General features: G+C 41.6%; 1 protein-coding gene across 2 annotated transcripts in view; it reads left to right on the forward strand.

Moving 5' to 3' along the window:
- LOC117002490 (contactin-3-like) overlaps positions 1–21,264 on the forward strand; it is a 98,935-nt gene that overhangs the window by 41,465 nt on the left and 36,206 nt on the right. For both annotated transcript variants that reach the window (XM_033071656.1, XM_033071657.1), the window contains 3 exons: positions 7,464–7,559; positions 20,121–20,324; positions 20,789–20,891. In XM_033071656.1, the coding sequence (XP_032927547.1) occupies positions 7,464–7,559; positions 20,121–20,324; positions 20,789–20,891 (403 nt within the window). The remainder of the gene's footprint in view (positions 1–7,463; positions 7,560–20,120; positions 20,325–20,788; positions 20,892–21,264) is intronic.

Consider the following 21,264-nt stretch of genomic DNA (forward strand, 5'->3'; position numbering starts at 1 on the left):
CTGATTTTGGAGCAGAAAATGGCCTGGGTGATTCTGGCAGGGTCAGTAATGGGTTAAGGTTGGATCTCTTACTCCTGGCACGTTATTTCACTGCTGTAGCTGATGGATGGGGAGATGATTTCTTTCATTGCACATACAACAAAATATTTCACATTATTTTGCTCAGCCCAGGTCAGGCCACCCATTTGGATGTGAACACAGCTTTGGAAGGGCTGGGAACACTGGGTTTTGTGCTAACTCCCAAGTTTTTGGTTTGGAGGTGTGGAGAGCAGCTGGGGTGAGGCACTGTGGGCAGGACACTTGTCCATCTGCTGTTTTATTCTCTGTCACTGTCACATCTCTGCTGGCCCCAGGCAAAGCTGGGCCCTGTGCCAGCTGCTCCACACCTTGAGAGGTGAGGAAATGGCAGATCCTGGCTGCCCAGACCCCAGGAATCCGTTCTGGTGATGAAATATTTTGTAATAAATGGGGCAGAATCTGTCCATTTCTCTGTGGAAAGTGGAATCTCTGGAAGCATAAAAGGACTGAAGTCAGTGGCAGGAAAATAAAACAAATCCCACTGTCATCAGCATGTTCCCAGTGCTTTCAAACTGAGCTGTTGTAGGATGGTTTTCATTGATTTATTTATTGAGGAAAGGCTTTTTGGGAGCACTGCTGCATATTTAATAAATAAACAAACCTTCACATAATTAGAGCTAGATCTGGCAGGGCTTTAGCCATCTGTTTAACTATTGAAATGTGAATAGCCTGGTGTTCTTCAGCACTAAACCTGCTTTGTGGTTACCAGGGCTGGAGCTTAGCAGACAGTCAGGATGTTCTTAGGGCTTGTTTTGGGAAAGTGTTAGGGGGAAAAAAAATGAAAAAAAATCTGTGTTGCATCTGAGAAGTTGACTGTAGGATAATTTCCTTGAGCAAACATCTTTGCCTCCTGAGATGCTTCTCAAATTGCTTGAATTGCTTTGTTCAGTGCTGTGTTTGCCTGGAGTTGAGTGGTAATTCCCAGATAATAAGAATTTGTGAAAGGCATATTTTTGGAAATACCTATTGGAGAACATTTTCCTTTCAAAACATGCATTTCCCTAGTAACGCTGCTAGGGCTTGCTTTGGGTTTTTTCCAGTTCTTTCAGTGCATTTTTGCCAGTGCAAAGCATGTTTAAAAAAAAACACCCCCTACTTATGGGATGTTGACTCAACTTTTATGCTATTAATATTCTTTTACTGCCTTTTTTTTCGTTTTAATCTCTGCTGTCTCTGGTCCCTTCCTTGAGTTCCTCAACACAAACCACCTCATCCATTTCTGTCCATTTTTCCCTCATTATTGAAGCTCTTCTACCTCTTCCCATGCTGGAATCTCCTGTTCACCACACTGATACATCTGTGCCAACTCATTTTTTAGCTTTTCCTATTTTTTTTTGTGCTCATATAACACAGACTTTTGAATTATTCTCATTTAATTGGTGTAAGAGCATTTAATTTTCTCCTGTTTCGTATTTTCCTGCAGCTCAAGTTGATTCAAGTGAAGGGGAAGAGTTGTAAAGATTTGTGAGGTGTTTTTGCTGCTGTTGGCTGGTTGTTCACTGCACCTGGCTCCAGCAGCCTGCTCATCCCAGCAGGGCTCACCTGTGCAATATCCACAATTCCTGGGATGGGAACAACCTGCAGGGTCTGCTGTGCACTGAGGTTTGCTGCATTTTATTGGCAATATTTCTATGGGCTCTGCTGGTGGCACTGATGGGGGCAGAGGTGGGGGCAATATTTCAAACTCTCAGGTTGTCTGAGCAGCATTTTGGGTGCAAAGCGAGCCTTGAAGGGTGGGAGGTTGTTTTGCTCACCCTGTCATGAAGCTTTGAGGGCATAAAATGTGAGTTGAGCCAGGAAGGGATTTTGGAGAGGTTGATGTGGAGTTCTGTGTTTGCACCAGCAGCCTCTGGATCTCTCCTGGAGAGAAAAATCACCCCCAGCCTGCCTGCTTTGAGTAATGCTCACTCCTGCACTGTTCATATTTTTGTTCCTCTCTCTCAGCCCAGCAGAAATTGGTTACAGAGATAATTTTTGGTCTCATCCCTCGCTCCTACCTCTGTGATTTTCCAAGCTCTGGGAAGGCAGCAGCAGGTTTGTCACTGGCTCACTGCAGCCCTGGTGTGTTGGGGTTAACAGGCAGTTTATCCCAAATATCCTGGTGGAAATTATTTATGCAAAGTGTACATCCAGATTTGGGTGCCTGTCTGAAGAAATACAAAATTCATGACCACAGCAATGCCAGTTTTGGGGTGCAGGGTGGTGGGGGAGGTTTGTTCATGCACACAGGTGAGTTAGGGGCTGAAGGCTGTTTGGTTTTGCTGTTTGTGTTCTTTTTTTTCTTTTTAAAGAAACAAATTGGCGTTACTCTGTTTTCTCCAGCAGTTCTCATTACCAACACAGCTATTACAACGTGCTGAGGCTGTTATTTGCCCTCAAGAGCTGGGAGAGTGGAATTTCCGATCCTTTTAATAATGTGACTTTTTCCAGGGCGAGTGGGCTGTGAATTAGTGCTTCATTATGGGCTGACATCAAACAGAGTCCCCACTTCAGAATTACCCACTCAAGAAAACAGCTCAGATTTGGTTGTCTGACTCATTTAGGCACTCGAACATCCTACCAATGCAGACTTGTACCTAAAGTATATTTAACAAGTTCTGCTCCTTTGAATAACAGTGGGTCTGATGTAGCAATACAATAAATATTTTCATGGCTATTAAGGGACAATTATGTTTGTAGAGCTTGAATCCTTGTTCTGCAGTTTTCAAAACGTGGTAGAATCGCTAATAAACATGTGTTTGACAATAAAGAGCAGTTGATACAAGTGTGGTGAGATGCTTGGATGCTGCTGGACTTGGAGCTGGAAATCTAAATTAAAAAAAAAAAAAGTTGAAAAACTGAATCCTGCTCGTCTCACAGTGAATGTGTTCTGTGTATTGTTTAAAACAACAAATAGGATTTGGTGTAAGTTCTAGCAGTGCCTGCAAATCTTGCAAAGCTCCTGTGTACAGAATTGGTGTCAGGGGTGAAATATCCCCCAGGTTTCTCGACAAAATGCAGCATCAGTCAGCACTGCCACAAGGCACAGCTCTGTGTGTGGAGCAGCTCTGGCACCAGAAACGCTCTGAATTCTTCATGGCAGGATGTTGTGTGTCTTCTCTGGTGTTTGATGTGATCCTGCCCCATCCCTTTGATTTAGCAAGATATGAGTATTGCTCTAACACTGATACTCAGATATGACAGACCAAAGCCTCTCTAACAATTTAAAGTTCCAAAGTGAATGTTTATTCAGCGCTGGGCAGCAGTGTGAGGTAACCCTCTAACACCCACTGCAAAATCACAGCTGGTCACAGAGTCTGTTTATTGACAAAAGGTTCAAACAAATCCATATTCATAATACCAGCCCCTCCCATCCCCACTTCCCATGGTAATTAGCTGGAATGGCAATTAAGCAGCGTGGTGGCTTCTTGAATTAAGTCTGGGGTCGTTTTTGTGGGGAGGGGTCTTAAAAGGAGGAAGTAAGGTGAGTCTTCCTCACCCTGACCTGTTCTATCAATGACAATACAAATGGCTTTTGGGGCAGCTCCAGTTTTGCAAAGAATGAGTTTCTGGTTGCAATTGTTTGTGTTCTTTGGACCTGCCACCAGTTTCATCCTTTCCCATTATAAGCAGAGAAGAGCAAACATAAATTGGCAGGCAATCAATTATTGAAGTTTCAGGTGACTATCTCAAGCCTAATTTCTTCTTACTTTTAACTAAAATCCCAATTTCTCTAAGAGTAGTGTTTCACATTCTGGGTGACACGGGATCACAAACCAGAGACATCTGGGAGCTGCTCACAGTGAGTTTGGTCTGTGGGCTCTGCAGATGAGTTCTGATTTATTCTGTTATAAAAATGTCACTGAGTTCAGTTTACCTTACAGAGATGCTCCAGGTCGTGTTTTCCCCTCATGAATCCACAAATCCATGTCTTTTAATTGCCCTGAGTACCACAGGAGTGTTCAAATGCAGCTCTTACAGGTTGGATACTCACATCACTGTCACTCCACTTTTTGGAATCTTTGTCTCAATGCTTAAGACTGAAAACTTGGCTCATTCAACAAAAGGAGAGAACCCAGAGGAATATGCAGTTTTCACATCCTTTCTGTATGGGCAGGAACTCGTTTTGTTGTTCCCACTTTGGGCAGAATCAAAGACTTTTCTGCAAAGCTGAATTGTGTTTTTTTTCTTCACTTTATTGCAATGGCATGTGCATTTCAGTTGATACAACTTTATGGACTTGGTGCTGAAGCAATGAGGCAAATACATGTATTAGCAGGGGAAAGGAGAAGAAAATGCTGTTTCAGGAGTCAGAAAGCCTCAGTTGCTAATTTTAAACTTCCTTCTATGTGGCAAACTCTAAACAGGCAATAAAAGCATTTAATTTGCAAATTACAGTTCTAGCTGTTTTTATATTGGATTTTTTTTCCCCTGTAGTCAGGATTTTTGTAACATTTTTACCAAAATATTTTCAGCAGCACGATTAGAGCCTTTGCCTGGCAGGGTTAAGTAATTAAATTGTTAATTTTTTCCATGAATGGTTGCATTTCAGATGAAAGGAGATTAGAAGTGAGGTGTAATAAATGCAAGGAAGAAGTGAAAAGATTAAGGCAAGAGAAACTAATGAAAACACTTCAGTTTGGTGACCAGGTTGAAGAGTTTCAAAAATCTGCTGATGAGTAAACCAGTCCTTAGTCCAGCAGATAAAATGCAGAAATACTTCATGTGTTTCTGGCCTTTTCTTTGCCTGAACAATGGGATATTGTCATCCCATGGCTGCTGAAAAGTGAGTCCTGTTCTGACTCACCTCTCCTCAAAACAATCTTCTGTCCTGATCCCTGTTCTTTGTTTGCAGTTATATTTTATCTGCTGAGACATTTCAGCAGGGTAAGAACCTCTGATTTCAGGGATACAGCTCAATCTGTAAAAATAAACAAGCTTTGTCATTATTAGTCCACCTTTTAAGGTGTTTTATTTACCCTGAGGACTTCGTGTCCCTTGCCAATGAGTTCCTGCAATAATAAGTTTTGTTAGGAGATGCAGCTCTTCTCCCTGGAGTTATTGTGCTTGGAATAGCAGCTTTATTTAAAAAATCAAACAAAAACCTGACAAAGAAGCTCAAGGATAAACAATCACTCTTGATATACTTCCAAACAGCCTGGGTTTGACCTTCAGCCCTGTGGATGTGCTGCAGAGCTCCTGGACATGGGAGCAGCGTGGTGTTGAGCAGCAGGCAGTGCTCTGCAGGTCAGGGATTGGGGCTGGGCTGTGCAGTGCTAATCAAGAGCCCTGCTCCTGTTCTGCATGCTGCTTCTCATTATGCTCAAAGCTGTGCCAGGCAGTGCAGGAGTTTGTATGGAAATGAAGTGATGGTATTTTGTGGTGACTCTGGTAGCTGAGCTGCTCTGGAAGGTGGGATGGGGAACTTCCTGCTAATTTGTGGGAAATCATTACTTTATTGTAGTATGGCTCATATTCTTCATTTTTGGATGGGTGTGCGTTGCTTCTTGTTTCTCCAACAACTGGTTTTCTGTGGCAACACTCTTCACCTGCAGTCAGTGATAAATAATTCCAATTTTTACAGCACTGCAGCAGCTCAGAGCTGTGGTGGGTCCTGCCTGGTCCCTCTGGGATGATTCCCTTCCCAATCCTTCCCATGTCCCACATCCCCCAAGCTGCTCCCAGCCCAATCCCATCCTGCCCTTATCATCTGTTGGACAACACAAAGACAAGGAAGGTTCTAAAGTTCTGTAATGCAGTAAATAAACACATGGGCTTCAAAACCCATTTCAGTTATGGAAATGGTTTTATTTAAGATTTATGACTTGTGATGTAAGAGGCAAAATGTGGTCTAAATTAATTTTTTATGTAAAATACTAATTCTTTTGGTGTGATTCATCCTGGTACAGATCAGTGTGTGTTCTCTGAGGTGCTGGCAGCTCCTGGTTTTTCCTTCCATGGCTCTGGGGAATGGTGTTGGGGCAGCTGATGAGTGTATAATGTTATGGGGGAAAGAGCAAGATGCTTGAAAGGCCTGAAACAAGAATTTAATGTTCTGTTTTGATCCCTGAGTGAAATCAGTTTGTGACTTCTACATCATATCCAGCAAAAGGATCTGGGTTTGTTCTGAGGATACCTGCGTGGAAATTCCCTTGGGAAGTTGAAAAGAATCCTTCTGAGAAACATTCCTGTGAACTTTATGTGCACTAACAAAGGATTGTACAAACCTCTCTTACTGCAGCATTTTTTAAAGGAGCTGTTGAAATTCTAATCACTCTTATTCAGTGTTCTCACTGTAACAGTTGTTGCTTTGCAGTAATAAAAAACATCATATTTTGGGAAATAGCTGCTGTTGGTCAGCTCACTGCTCCTATTATGCTTGGTTATAAAGACAGCCTTATTTAAAGACTGTGTTAGTTTAGTATCCTGTACAAGGTTCTAAACAATTTTTTTTTTTAAGTTGGCTTCTGTTCTGTTATGGAAAAATATATGGTTTATTTATGGAAAAGTCTGTGAGTGTATTGGTTTGTATTACATGTTGTCTTTAGCTTAGTTCAAGGGTGTAATAAGGTCCAACTTTCTTGGGTCTTGACTCACCAGGCAGAGTGAGTCATAAACATAAAATATAAATTTATTTATATTAAAATTTATTTTATTTAATTTTAAATATTAAACATAAATTTATTATAAAATACTGGCATTTATGGCAACTGAAACATTTGCTTCCCCTCCCCAAGAAGTGCTGGACTACGCCATGTGTGATTTTTGGGGTGTCCTGTGCAAGGCCAGGAGATGCACTCAATAATCCTTGTGGATCCTTTCCACTCAGGGTGTCCTGTGCTCCTAAAATAATCCCAGAGCCCCGAGCAGGGTCAGCACACCGAGGTGCAGAGCTCTGGCTTAGTGATGCTCCAGGGACTCTCCCGCTGGAATGTGGTCCAGGAGGCTCCTTTCTCCTGGAAAAGATCCATATTTGTTTTCTGAATAGCTGTTATTAATATTATTTTACATTGGACAGGGAAGCTTAGTTGGATCTTGATGCTGTGTTCATTTTATCCTTCATTTGCAGAGAAACACTGGCTTAAGGACCTATTTTTAAGTCATTGGCTCCATTTTGGTTGTCAAAGCAGGGTAGCAGAAGCCAGGCAGAAGAACAAAATTAGCCACAGGATCTGCTCAATTATCTCCCTGCAGATGAATTCCCTTCATCCCAAATTCTGTCACCCTCCCTCGTGCCCAGCAGCCTCATCTGCAACTCTGCACTGACCGTGCTGGGCTGCACACAGGGGATGGGAGGTCAGGACTTCAGGGATCTGCTGGATTTCAGGGATCTGCTGGATTTCAGGGGTCTGCTGGATTTCTCCTGCCTGCTGCTGTCTCCTGATGTGCTGCTCTTCTGCTTGCAGATGTGGAGAGCTCCAGGACGAGGATGAGGAGCGCGGTGTCGGTGCGCGAGGGCCAGGGGGTCGTGCTGCTCTGCGGGACCCCGCCCCGGGCAGGAGGTAAGGGGGCACCTGGGGGCTGGGCAGCACCCCTGGAAATGCCAAAAATCACAATCACAGCGAAATAGGGGTTCTGGAGTAAATGCAGGGAGGAGGAAACCAAAATCAAGGGAGGGAAGTGTTTAAGAGGATTTACTTTTATCTGGTTCCTGGTCATTTCTGTGCACTTAATGTGTCTGATTTTTATGGGATTTCCTGTAATTAATGGAGGATCTTCTGGCATTCCATTCTGCCCAATTTCACAATTGGTGAGGCTCAATGAATCCAGTTTTCCCTGTGAGCAGAGAATTGCAGAGATGCTTGTCTTTGACAGTGCCTGTGTTCTTGCAATCAAGACATTCTGTGCTGGGATGCAGTGATGCTGTGTCACTTAAACCACTGCTGCAGTGGGGGTGAGAAAAGTGGGTATATGGATTCTTGGTGGACCAAAAGTTGCAAGTGCCTTTCATCCCTCATTCTGCATCTTCAGTCTTTGACTAATTGCTATTGAGCCCCAAGTAATATCTGAAAGGAACTGGTTTTATTGTTTTTAATTGATACAGAGTGTCATTATTGAAGGGCTGTGATGTTAAACATTACATTTGATTGCAAAGGCAAGGTAATAGAAGCCAGACATTATATTCAATAATATAGGCGTTGTGGCCTCATAAATTTGGCAGAGTCCAAGCAGACACAGCCATAAAGTGGCAATTTTACAACTGTCTGAGCTTGCAGAATTTTTCCCCTCTAAACTGATACATACTCTTAAATCATCTTTATAGCCTTACAGCAGCTTTGTCTTTCAGCAGCTGAGAAAACAGGTCATGTCCCAGCTATCTGTTAGAACCAGAATGATGAAATTCTCCTTCTAGATGCAGTCCCAGGTCTGGAGTGGCCCAGCTGTTGCTGCAGCTGTGTCCTGTGTGTGGGTTTACACCCAGAGGTGATGGCCAAGCTGAGGCAACGCTGCTGGCAGGGTTTGGGTTGAGGTGTGGAGCAGGAGGTGATGCCTGACGTGCTCATGGTGCTGGAACAGTGGCTGGGAGAGGTGAGAATTCCTCCTGCAGTCAGCAGATGGGAGATGATTGACACCCCCACACTAATGGTGCTGTTCATGATAAAAACAGAGCTGAGCAAAAAGGAGTTACCAGATGGGACTGAGAACTGGTACCAGAATTATTTCAAATCCTTGAATCTGGCTGAGAGTTGGAGGATTAACTGAGGTTTTCAGGAGACGTGGAGCAAGGTGGGAAAAAAATCCTCCTCCTTTCTTCACTGAAATAAAGCTGTAGCAGGCTGGCATCAAACACACAGTGTCCCTGCCAGGGTGGGATAAAACATCCAGCCAGGAAGCAGAAATGGTTTGTTAGGAGGAGCAGGGATGGTTTAGGACCATGACCTGGCTTGAGGGATGTTCAGCCCTTTCCAGGTCATTGGTCTGACTTTTTTTTAAATATTTTTGAGTCTGTATTTATTGCACTGAGCTATCGAAGAATTCCAGACCATACTAATTCTAAAAATCTTTTTCACCAGCTTGTTTCCTCTCCCCCTGTAGCCCCCAAAATACCCTGCTTTTGTTTTCTGGTGTGTTGTGCAGTTTCTAAGATCTTGCTAACTTAATTGCACTTATTTCTTGCATTCTCTGTAAAGAGTTTGCAAGAAGAGACTTGATTAAATAGTGATTATTCCTGCATGTACAGCATCCCAGTTACAATAGAAACCAATGTTCATCCCCAGCTCATACTATGCAAAAAGAAAATTGCTTCCCTTCCACAATTTATCACTTTTTTTTCCTTGCTTATCTTAGGCACAGATATTTACATAAGTTGTGTGAATGTCCCTTTTCAATGGGGAGCAAATTATTCCTGCAGTTTGCAGTGGTTTTGTCCTTTTGAGTGTGCAGTTCCAGCTCCACTGGAGTGTGGACATCCAGCATTAAATCAACAATGAAACTCCATTTATGAATCACACACCACTCTAATACTTTTTTAGAGCTGCAACATTTCCCCTTTCTGGAAATTAAATAAAATTCCCTTTTTTAGCAGTCTTGTTTGGGATTTACTGAGTGGAAGATTTGGTAAATTATTTGAGTGTGAAGACTTTTCCCCCCCACCAAATATTTTCCTGATCCAGGCTGGTTTTATGTTAAATACTCAAAGTTGTTTCATAATTGAGCAGTGATGTTTGGATAATTAACATGGTCATCTGTCATTGTTCTGCATGGCCATACTTCTGGATCTTTAAATTCTGTTGCAGGGAACCTGTTAAAATACCCTTTTTTGCCACCAAAAATCAGTAAATCATCTCACCCACATTCTCAAAATATCAAAAATGGATTTGTGTAGCTGTCCTGCTACTTTTCTAGTTGTTAAAACCTTTAAATTGCGCTGGAATCTCTACAGCTATTTTGACATTTTACTGTGTTACTGTTCTGTCTTTAATGGTTTTAAGGGGCTGTCGATCCAACAAACATCTCCATATCCCAAACTTATTGTTGGACACAGTTAATGTGCAGCTGGTTAAAAAACATTCATGTGATGCTAATTTTTGCCCATTCTGCCAAGAATGGGAAAAGCTAGACATATGGAGATCTAAAAATGATTTTTCACTGCTATTGATTTTGGTCCAAAATTGGTATCTAACGAGTGACAAAGCCCTCAGTGAAGCAAATCTGAGTTCCTGTAGGGTTTTACCTCCTGTTACTACTGTACTGAATTGTGATTATTGTGTAGCTTGTCTTCAGCTGGTATTGCTGTTCCTATATACTCTGATTTATATTTGTTTAGTACAGTCAGTTTTCCTCATCTGACATTGATTTTGGATTTATGAGGTATTTCTGCTCTTCAAGAGAGGAGGAGGCAATGAGGCATGGTCCTTTTGTGTTGTCTGGGGTGCTTTGAAGCTGCTTTGTACTCAGAGAAAAAGTTGATTTTTAATGGTAGAACTGAAGATCTGCTTGATGGTTATTTGAACATTTCAACAAATTTTAGTTTGCCTGGAAAAACTCGACATTAGTTTTACATTGGTGTGCTTCCTCTGCATTGTTCCCATGGGGAATGGGACCATCACCCAGGAGAACTTGAATAAATGACAAGAATTTTGTGGAGCTGATGAGCTGCTGCTTGGAAATCCCAAGGAAATTCTTATTTATTCCTAATCAGCCTTGTGTGCTGTGTGTTCCTATTTCCTGCAGTAAATAGGAGGGATGCAGGAATGTTCCTGCATGGATAAAGCAGCAAGGATTTGTCCTTCCTCTTCATATAACTCCCAGATAAATGTAGGTTTAATCCATAAATGAGGCTGGATTTGAAGGGCAGGGATCAATTCAGCTCACAGCATATTGTGTCAGAGTTGTGACATGCTGATAGGAAATAATATTAGATCATGGAAAAATAGATCCCAATTTATTGCTCAGTGTTTGCTGTGACAAATCCTTCACTGAATAATGGCATGTCTGTTCCAAACGAGTGTTTAGACTTGCAGATTTCTGCTCGTGTCTCTTGTATTGTCATTTGGAGACCTGCAAGTTCCAGCAGGGCTCTGCTTCGTGGGCAGAATGGCATGGAAAGAGTCTCAGATGCCAAAAATACTTGGATGCTTTGCTTCTTCTGCAACTCCTGAATAGCAACAAAATTTTTCAGGGAACTATATAAGTTGAATTAATTTGACGTATTTGGCTTTGGAAACATTTTGTACCTTTGAAGCAAAGCAAAGTTAAATAGGTGCAACTGCAGGATATGATTTCTTTCCTGCTGCACATCAGTGTTTTATGGAAAGGTTGGATTGGAAGAGACCTTAAAGCTCTGATTCCACCCCTGCCATGGCAGGGACACCTCCACTGTCCCATTGCTCCAGCCCCAATGTCCAACCTGGGACATTCCAGGGATCCAGGGGCAGCCACAGCTGCTCTGGGCACCCTGTTCCACCCTCCCAGGGAAGAGTTTATCTCTGATATCCCATCCACACTCCCCTTCCACCATCCTAGTTTTGCACATTTGCTTCCTGCTTTCATTGCAGGTTGTGGATGGCACACGTCTGGGCACCAGCAATAAATCACACTTGCAGAGCTTCTTGAACAAAAATATATTTTAAGGGGAGTGGTACCTTGAATATTGTAAGAGCATTCTCCTTAAAAACACCTCCATAATGTTCCTGTGCTGTTTCAATCTGCCAAGGAGAAACAGCATTTTTATTTAAAACATATTTTTCAATAGTCCTGCTGGTGTCGTCATCATCATCATCTGCACAAATTTCAGCTGGCAGTTTGAAATCAGATGGCACCTGAGAGACACCTCTGTTTGTCCATGTGAAGGGAAATAATACACATTCTCAGCTGCATCTTCCAGAGATTTCTGCCTTCCAGGGCATTCTTTTCACCACCAGGACCAAACCAGAGACACTCTGCTGTGCCCTTTGTCAAATGCAGTCTGCTTTTTTCATTTGATAAACCTCTGTCCCAGGCTGAAATTAATATATCTTATTTATATTTTTGTGCACCATCCTCAGTTGCTTTGTAGTGCATGTTTTTAAGGTGATACAGAGGTGGGTGAGTGATCTAAGAAGCTTTGAGCAGTTTCCTACCCCAAAATCTTACAGAATTCTAACCCCATGTTCCATTGGGGGGTATCTCAGAAGAATGGATGGATGGAAAGAAAATGGGAGAAGTAGATTAGGAAGAACCAAACTGCAAGAAAGAAATTCAGGTTGAACCTTTTCACTTACCCAGTCCCAGGTATCTCAGTTGTGCCTTGGGGAAAAGAGGAGGAAACTGGAGACAATAACTGCATTTGGCTCTCCACCAGGTTTATTTTTATCCCTAAATTGTGACTGGGGGGTATTTCTCCTCCAGCTCTTTATTATCTTCTCTATTAAAATATTTGGATTTTTTTCTTTGAAAGAGGATAATTGATTAGGAGGAGGGAGGTGGCTGCAGTCCCAGCTGATCCCAGCACTCAGAACAAGAGTGCTGAAAGGAATTTTTGTTTTTCACAAGGGTTTTATCAAGTACCTTCTCCTAAAAGAGTGCAAGAGTACCAAATGAAAGTGTCACTAATTACTGCTTCCACATATAAATATTGGTGCTTTACTTTGAAAATTGACTCCTGGGTATTTCCATTCGTTTTCCTTGGTTTATGTCCCTAATATTTAACACTCACAAGAAATCAGATTTATTTTAGTTCAGCAATAAACTAAACTATCGCCTTTTTTATCCTCAAAATTATTATAGGCAGGAAGCAATTTAAAATCCTTCCAGCTATTGAAAAAGCACAACAGAGTTCTGGAAATGCTCTCAGCAATTAAATGTAAAGTTGTAGGGAGGTGATTAAAAGAACAATTTGTCACTTGAAATGGATATGGCTAATGGGGATGTATTTACATATTGCTTCCTAAAGCACTTTCTTACTTTTCTGCTGCTTCCAGAGTGGGAGCAGCGTGCTCAGAGCCAGAGCTCCTGGAATGACACAGCGAGTCTGGAGCAATTAGTGCAGAAATGTGATGAAGAGGAACCAATCCATCCCCTGCACAGCTCCAGGGGAAGCAGAATGGGGATTTTTATTTAGCACTGGAAGCCAAGGGCACAGAGCTGTTCTCTCGGGCTCTCATTAACATCTGGGCTGCCCTGGGAGCACCCAGGGATGTGTGACCTGCTGGGGAGGCTTGGCCAGGAAAAGCCGCTCCTGGCTAGTGGTCCCTGGGCTGCTGAGCTCTTTGCTGTGCTCTCTGCAGCTGGACATACAGGAGGGGTTTGGTGCTAATAGAGAAATCAGTCTGGAGCATCTGTGTCCCAAGGATGAGCTGAGAAATGTTGGTGCTTTAGTTCCAGTGGTGAGTGTTGCTTGTGATGCTGCTGTGAGTGATTTAGGAAAGCCCCAGGAATTATTAAATGTGAGGAGCAAGGGGCTTTTAGTGGCTGTGTGGCATCCCTGTGTGACATCCCTGTGTGACAGATCATTGTGTGTGTTACCTCTTGGCCAGTTCTGGGGCTGTGGGATCAGCAGGAAAAAAAATACAAATTAGTCTTTTTGAAGAATTACGTCAAACTAAAGCTCATTCCAAAATCGAAAAAAGACAAGTGGACTCTTACCATGTTTCATTTAAAAATGAAAATCAGGTTTTAGCTTGAAGTAGGAACCTTGCAACTTCAGCTGAAGCATTTCAACATTCTCATTAAATGAGTAGATTGGAATTGCAGGATATTGTGTGTGTGTCTCACTGCTCTCATTGTTCTGGGCTGTTCCATACACACAACTTGCATGCCTGATGACCTGCTCAGCAGGCTGAAAATTGATCTGGTATATTTTAGCTATAAAATAACTCTCCTTTTATGCCAAAACAATTAATGGTATACATTAGTTTCAAATCAGAGTGTTGCCATTATGCTCTGAAATAAAATTACTTTCTGGGGATTCTTCACTTTTTGTGGCTGGATTTGCATTCCCATCACGCAGTTTACGTTTTGTATAAACAAAAATTCAGCCAAAAGAGTTCTTCTGCAGAGTTCAGGTGAAATTTCAGATGTTGGAAATACACTGCACCTGTTTTAAGCAGATCTCACTGTCTCACATCACTCCTGGAGGCCACAATTCAAGCCCTGCTGTAGAGGGTTTGTAATTGTCATTATTTTTATATGGAGAACATGAACAAAAAGTAAATACCAGCCCACTTTGTTCTCTGAAGTGTGACTGGAGCTAAAGACTTTTTCATTATCAGTGATAGAGCTGCTTGAATGCCAACAGCCCAGGATCCCCCTTGGAAATTCAGTCTGAACCTGGGTTTGGTTTGTTTTTCCCAGCTGGACCTACCTGGGACTGTTTTTAATTTCTGGGCATTGAATGTGTACAAGAACATACCCTAAACCCTTGCAGTTATGTACAGTTTATCTCAAATAATAAACTAAATAAACTGCTTTTCCATTGCCAGAATGCTGCCATTCCTGCCAGTGGCACCTCATGACATTTGGAGCTGCAGTTTGCACATATGGGAGCACATAAACACCTTGTCCTACGCCTCCAGAGCTGAAATTTCTATTTGGAAAGCAACCTTTAAGGTTTGCCAGGAGAAATGAGGGAGATGTTGTTGGTTTATGGCACAGAGAAAGCGGCACCAAGAGCAGCTGGGGGCTGGGGGCTTGCTCAAGGTGGTGAGCTAAGCAGGAAAATTGACTCAAGCAAGAAAATAAAAATATTAAGGAGATGTTTGAAGGTAATTTATACTAAATAACATCAGTGATACCCCTGGGAGCACTCACATCCCACAGCAGTGTAACCCAAGGATTTGCCTGCAGGGACAGTTTGCACCCCAGAGCATCCTCTGGGACCTCCATGCACTTTTCTCTCAAGAATTAATTTCCTACTTTCAGGTAATTTGGTGGCATTTTCCAGAGGTCCCTGTGCAGACAGCCAGGGCTGGAAAATGCACATTTTTGTGGGTGATGATCCCACAAAAAGCTGAGTGCTCAGAGCTCCTCCCTCCTGGGTGATGCTGCTCATCCACAAACAGGAGATTTGTTCCCTTTTCTGCCATTTCATCACACTTTGAGCTGAAATTGGGCCAAATGATGAACTAATTGGTTTCTGCCCTAATTAGGGAGTGTGTTATTATCCTCTCAAAATCAGTGTTACTTTTCCATTATTTTTAACCTAAGATAGATCATTCAAAATAGCTGTTTGCTGCAGATTTCCATGGTTTTAATTGCAGTTTCTGACATTGCTAAATTCTGTCTGATTGCTTTCTTAGAAACAGTTTTCCAGGTGCCCTCCTGTGGGATAGGCAGAGACAAAATTCCAGACAGAGACACAATTTGGAGACAAAATTCCAGGATATTTTAGCTTCTCCTTGTGTCTCTGCTACAGGATATTGTAAAATCAGAACTGGAGAAGTGAATGAAATAATTGGGATTTGGGCATCAATGATTGACATGAACCTTCCTTATGTTTTGGTGGTCAGGTTTTTTTTCTGTTTGTTTGGAAATTTTTTGTTTGTTGTTTTTTTTTTTTTTTAACCTTGTATTGTTCACTGTTCTCCATGCTCCCCAAAATCAAGAATTTTCATTTCCTACCAGCCTTTTTTCTGGAAACACCCACTTGGCTAATTCAAATCCAGTCACTTTGGAACATTGTAAATCTGTTTCAGAAGAATATTGTCCACATCACTTGCTTGTGGCTATTTTAGAAGTCTCATTTAGGTGTGAATTATGGGGCTCCAGGTAAATATTAAGCAGGTGTCAGAAGACAAGGAGCAAGAGCTGACATTAATTATGCAAAGAGTGGATAAAATTAACTTTGTGAATTGTTCTTCTCCTTTTGATCATTTGTCTTTGTGCCTTTTTTCCCCCCAAACTTCTGTTTTTCCAACTTCCTGAATTTAATTACAGTTTGGGATTTCCACCACTGCTGCTGTCACTTAAATTCAGTTTCCAAGAAGTAAAATCACCCTGGTTCTCTAAATGATCTCCTAGTGAAGTGTTTCAGTCTCACTTAGAAGAAAGGTGTAATTTCTTTAAATTCTGTATTTCTAAAATTCTTTAAACATAATTCAAAGCCATATTTTCCAAAGGATGTGCATAAACTTAAGGCTTGACTTTGAACATAGTTAAAAACCAATAAATGTGTGGGCTTTACTGCATTATGTTCCTTTAGCAACAGTAATTTAGGGTTTTGTAAGGTTCATAAATAGCAGGAAATGACCCTTGGAGGTAAACCTCAAAGGCCATGGTGATTTAATTGCTGAATTTCATAAAGAATTCAGATTTAAAAATGACAGGTAATTTTATAAGCATTTTTTAATTGAGCACTTAGGTGCACAAAAGGCCTGGAACAGTGTGAACATGCTGAGTGTGTTGGAGACTGCACAGTAAATAATAATCAAATAATGCAAAATAAAGAGAAGCTGCCAACCAAGATGTAGTAAGCAAATAAAAATTGAGTAATAACTGTAATTTCCAATACCTTACCCATGTATGGTCGCCAAAAAAAGGAAAAAATGCATTGGAAAGCAAAGGCTTAGAACTCAGAGGAAGCCCAGGAGAGAAATATTACTTCCATTTATAACAGAAAATCAACTGAAAACTTGTAATTGGCAGAAAGGGAGTGAGTTTGTGTCCCTGGAGGGTGCCCTAAGATCAGCAACAGGCAAATGGTGTAAACATAATAAATCACACCACAAGTTGTTTAATATGATTTTTTTTATTATTATTATTTGGAAAATAAGAATACGATTTTGTAAAGGACAGTAAATATAAAATGAGGTGATGGTGATGGGGCATGGGGATAGAAATACCCCAGAGTTTTTTAAGAGAGTCAGTGAAAATATGAAAAATATGTGTTGAATGGGGAATTAGTTTTCAGGAGTGTTTATTCAGAGGCTGTTGAAGGAGCCAATTAAACTGGAATCCACTTTGCATGGCTGCTGTAATCCCAGAGACTGATTTCAGTGAGTTTGCTCTTGATTTAAACCAAAATCACAGAAATTAAATGAAGCTGCTTCTTTTTCCTGCTGCATCTCCAGATCTCTCCACACCCTCACACTCTTCTGGGCATCTTTTTTCTTTATATTTTCTCTTTTTTTTTCTTTTTTTTTTTTTTTTTAAGCCTGTAATAATATTTTGAGCAATGACACACAAGTGGTTCAATAAATACCAGAACCAGTAAAGCCTGGTGTCACCCTCTGCTGCCTTGTGGGTGTCTGGGTTTGATGTGGAGCTGAAAATGGGTTTTTTGGTCCCTAATTTGGTGTGCAGCCCCTCCCTCAGCCCTGTGATTGCTGTCTCCACTCTTTTCTGCCTTTCCCATTTAGAAAAACCACACATTGGGTGGTCCCCTTCAAACTCCTCAGGTGTACTCTCTTTTTTTCTTTCTTTGAAATAATTTAATGCTTCCAACTGTAATAATTCCCCCCTTGTTTCGTGACAAATCCTTGCTGCCTTCCCTCCCCTAAAAGTGAATTGCACCTCTGGAGTTCTGGAGGAGAGAACTGGGGTGAAAGCCACTGCTGCTCCTGAGAGGATCTTGCAGGTCTTTTTCTCCTTATGGCTCTGGTTTTGGCAATAAATATTTCTAAATATGACAGAAGTTTAACTCCTGTTAATGGTTGGGACATGCCACTGCTGCAAAATTATCCTAATGGAAGAGGTTTAAATATTGATAGAAGAAAATTAAATGCACTTTACTGATCAGCCGTGTCATTTGATGCCATTTTTGTTAGGCAGCCCATAAATACCTTAATAATTTCATTTATTGAGTGGGTTTTATTTCCCACCTGTCTTAACTTGTGTCAAATTGTCCTGTTGGCTTTGGCAGCCTGGGGAGGGGTTGAGGGTTCAGGATGTGCCACCTTTTCCTTTCCTGGTGCACCCAAATTTGTGCACCTTCAAATTAAACCTGTGCAGGAGGGGTTGATCTCCAGTGCTGCAGACACTGCAACACCAAGAGAGGTCAATCAAGCTGTAATCATTGCTAATTAGCACTTCCAGGAGCTGTAATCTTTGCATAAGTGGCACGTGGGTGAAAAATTATTCCTTGCCTGGAACACCATTAAAAATTTATTTTCCTTTGATCCTGTAGGAAGTGGATGAGACAAACACGTGGCCTCGCACAGGAAGGGGTTTTTGCTAATTAAAATTGGCACACAAAGCTCTCAGTGATGCTCAGGAAACAAAACAAATTCATTTTGGATTGGATTGCCAAATCTCTTAGCTTATCTTTTTACATATGGAGTTTTTTTTTTCTTTGCTTTCAGACAATCATAATGAATGGTAGCAAGGGCTACTTTGCCCCATCATACAGAAATTTTTTTAATGGAGTTTTTACAGAGTTTTGTATGAAAAATCAGTTTTGCTGTATGATGAGCCCTACTGGGAATTTAGGCTCCTTCTGACATTCTTATCCTGTCCTGTTTCTACCTGCTAATCATCTGGCTGAGGAGTTAAGCAGCTACTGAATGAATAATCTTTCCATTTTAGCCAAGTTTGCTCTCAATTTTGCTGTCTGCTCCTATTTCTGTGCATATTAAATTTAGGGAGAAAAAAAAAAAAGGAGATTTAAGGAGATTTAAAGAAACCCCTTAACATTCTGGATTTCTTTGGCCTTTTTTTTCTGCTGGAGGAGGAAAAAATCGGGGGTTTTGCTAGTTTTGGTACTTTTTAAAATCTGGTTTTCTCAGTCATTGGCTGTTTGCTAGACAATAAATAATGCAATAAATGTAACTAATGCAATGCTGTCAGATACTGAGAGATGGAGATTCAGACAGCTCTTGAGATGCTGTTTATTGAATAGATGAGGTTCCAGCAGTTGTGGGTCAGGGGTGAGCCCAGAGCTGATGGCTAAGTGCAAACCCTGTGTCCTGAAACTCTGTTCCATCCATGTTACAAAGCATTAAATTTCTTTCTTTGCTGTGCATCTTATTGCATAACAACCAATCAATACCTTTACTGTTACCTAGAGCCTATCCTAACTACTGACATTATCATATTCCTATTACTATTTTCCAATCACAAAAGGTCAGTGTGTTACAGTTTCAGCTAAAAGTTGTTTTTCAGTTTTCTTGCAGTGGAAAATTCTGAGATTTTTTCTTCTACTTGCAACATTGGTTTTCTTGTTTGCCTGTGAAAATCTTTTTGCTTGGTAAAATCATGGGGTTTTTTTGTGGTGGATTTATCCTTTGCTCAGAGTCATAAAAGCCCCTTCCAACTCATTTTATCCTTTGCCTTCTTAGTTACCCACTAAGACTGGCTCAGCAATTCTTTTCCTCTCTATCAAAACTTGCTATCATTTCTATTCCTTCTTCAGATTCTACATTCCAAGATCTTTCTGTTCTTCACATATCTGTGAGCCCTTCCTGTCAAATCCTTCTCCTTCCCACCCAAACACAGTAATAAAGTGACTTTTGAAGGGGAGCAGAAAGTGAGGAAATGTGAACAGCAGAGTCTCTGTCTCAGAGATCACTCACCACACACTAGTTGGGGGTCTCAGAGTTTCTTTTTTTTCCAGCTAGAGCACTGAAGGAAGAGTCAGAAGTCGTTTTCTGAGGTTTCCAAGGTTGTTTATTCTTTGTTATCTAAGGAACTTTTTCCCTGACTTGCAGAGGTCCATCCTGCAGGTCAGTCTGAGGCACACTGCCTGCCCTCGGGGCAGGAGTTATCTTTTATACTATAAATTACACACTTGATGTTTACAATTATCTTCCAATATGTGACACTTACATTGCACTGTCCAGTTTTCTCTCAAACCAATCCCAAAGTGCTGTCCTAACCCAAAAGAGGGATGCCATGAAGAAGGAGAAAGAAAATTCCCAAATCCCTCCATCTTGTGTTCAGACCCTTAATATAAACAATTTTACAAACTCACTTTTCTACCTTCTGATAATCTAATAATCTAACAATCTAATTTATGCTCTACGTATTTTTTGCGACTTGTAACTCTTCATATAAGGATGGTAATTTTTCCCAGGGACTTAAATCGAGCCCACAGGGGTCTTGGGCAGTGTGCCAAGCCATCTGAGCCCCCTCCCCAGGCTCCAGGGGAATGTCCTGGATCCCACAGGGAAATCCCATCCATCACCTTTTGTGCTTTTTCCCCCACCCAGAGCTGTCGTTCGCCTGGATCTTCAACGAGTACCCGTCGTTTGTGCAGGAGGACAGCCGGCGCTTCGTGTCCCAGGAGACAGGCCACCTGTACATAGCCAAGGTGGAGCCCTCGGACGTGGGCAACTACAGCTGTGTGGTGACCAGCAGGGCCAGCAGCAGCCCCGTGCTGGGCTCGCCCACGCCGCTGGTGCTGCGCACGGACGGTACGGCTGCCAAAACTGGGGACATTCCCAGCATCACCCACCCACCCTGTGGGGCTTTGCACCCTGAATTCTCCTGGGTTGGCTGTGTGTTGGTGTACAGCTGAAATTGGGGGTTTTTGGTTTCTAACTCTGTGGTCTCTGTACAGAGTTGTCCTCTGTGTTCTGCCTTTCCCATTTAGAAAGACCACACATTCCTTGCTCCTTGTGTAGTCCCCTTCAAACTCCTCAGGTGTACCCTCTTTCTTCTTTTTTTTTAATAATGTAATGCATAACTAAATTAAAATCCAAAGATAATATTATCTTTCTAAAAAGATAAGCTCTGTTGCGTCCTAACTCTGTCCCTGATCTGACTGTGCCTCCCTTTATAAGCAGAGAAATAAACTTCGTTTTGAATTGCAAAAGAGAGAAAGAAAAGCCTTTAAAAATCACCTTCAAAGTCTGACCTTGTCCATTGTCTCCCACAGGTGTGATGGGGGAGTATGAGCCCAAAATAGAAGTTCAGTTCCCGGAGACACTCGCAGCAGCCAAAGGCTCCACTGTGAAGCTGGAGTGCTTTGCTCTGGGAAAGTAAGTTCTGATCTTCACTGAAAATTGAAGCACCTTAGGGCTCACCTGCACAAGAGGTCTGGAGTTCTGGCAGTTTGTTCTGGTGTTTTCCCAACACCTGATTTTGGTCATCACAGCTCCTGCCTTGAAATAAGAGGGCAAAGACTCCTGGAGTGTATTTTGATTTTGTTTAGAATTAAGATGTGTATATTGGCAGCACAGGAATTTACATTTTATTTCAAATTAACTTGAGTAGATTCAGTGTGGTTTTGCATACAACCTTTTTATTAAGTCTCTTTTCTCTGTGCAAAGAAATAGTGCTGAAGTCTGTGAGAATGTTGTCTGAATTTTCCTCTTAAAATGCACTTGATGCTTTCATAATATTGTTCTTCCT

This window comes from Catharus ustulatus, chromosome 13 (genome assembly GCF_009819885.2).
Source record: "Catharus ustulatus isolate bCatUst1 chromosome 13, bCatUst1.pri.v2, whole genome shotgun sequence".
NCBI classification, from domain to species: Eukaryota; Metazoa; Chordata; class Aves; order Passeriformes; family Turdidae; genus Catharus; species Catharus ustulatus.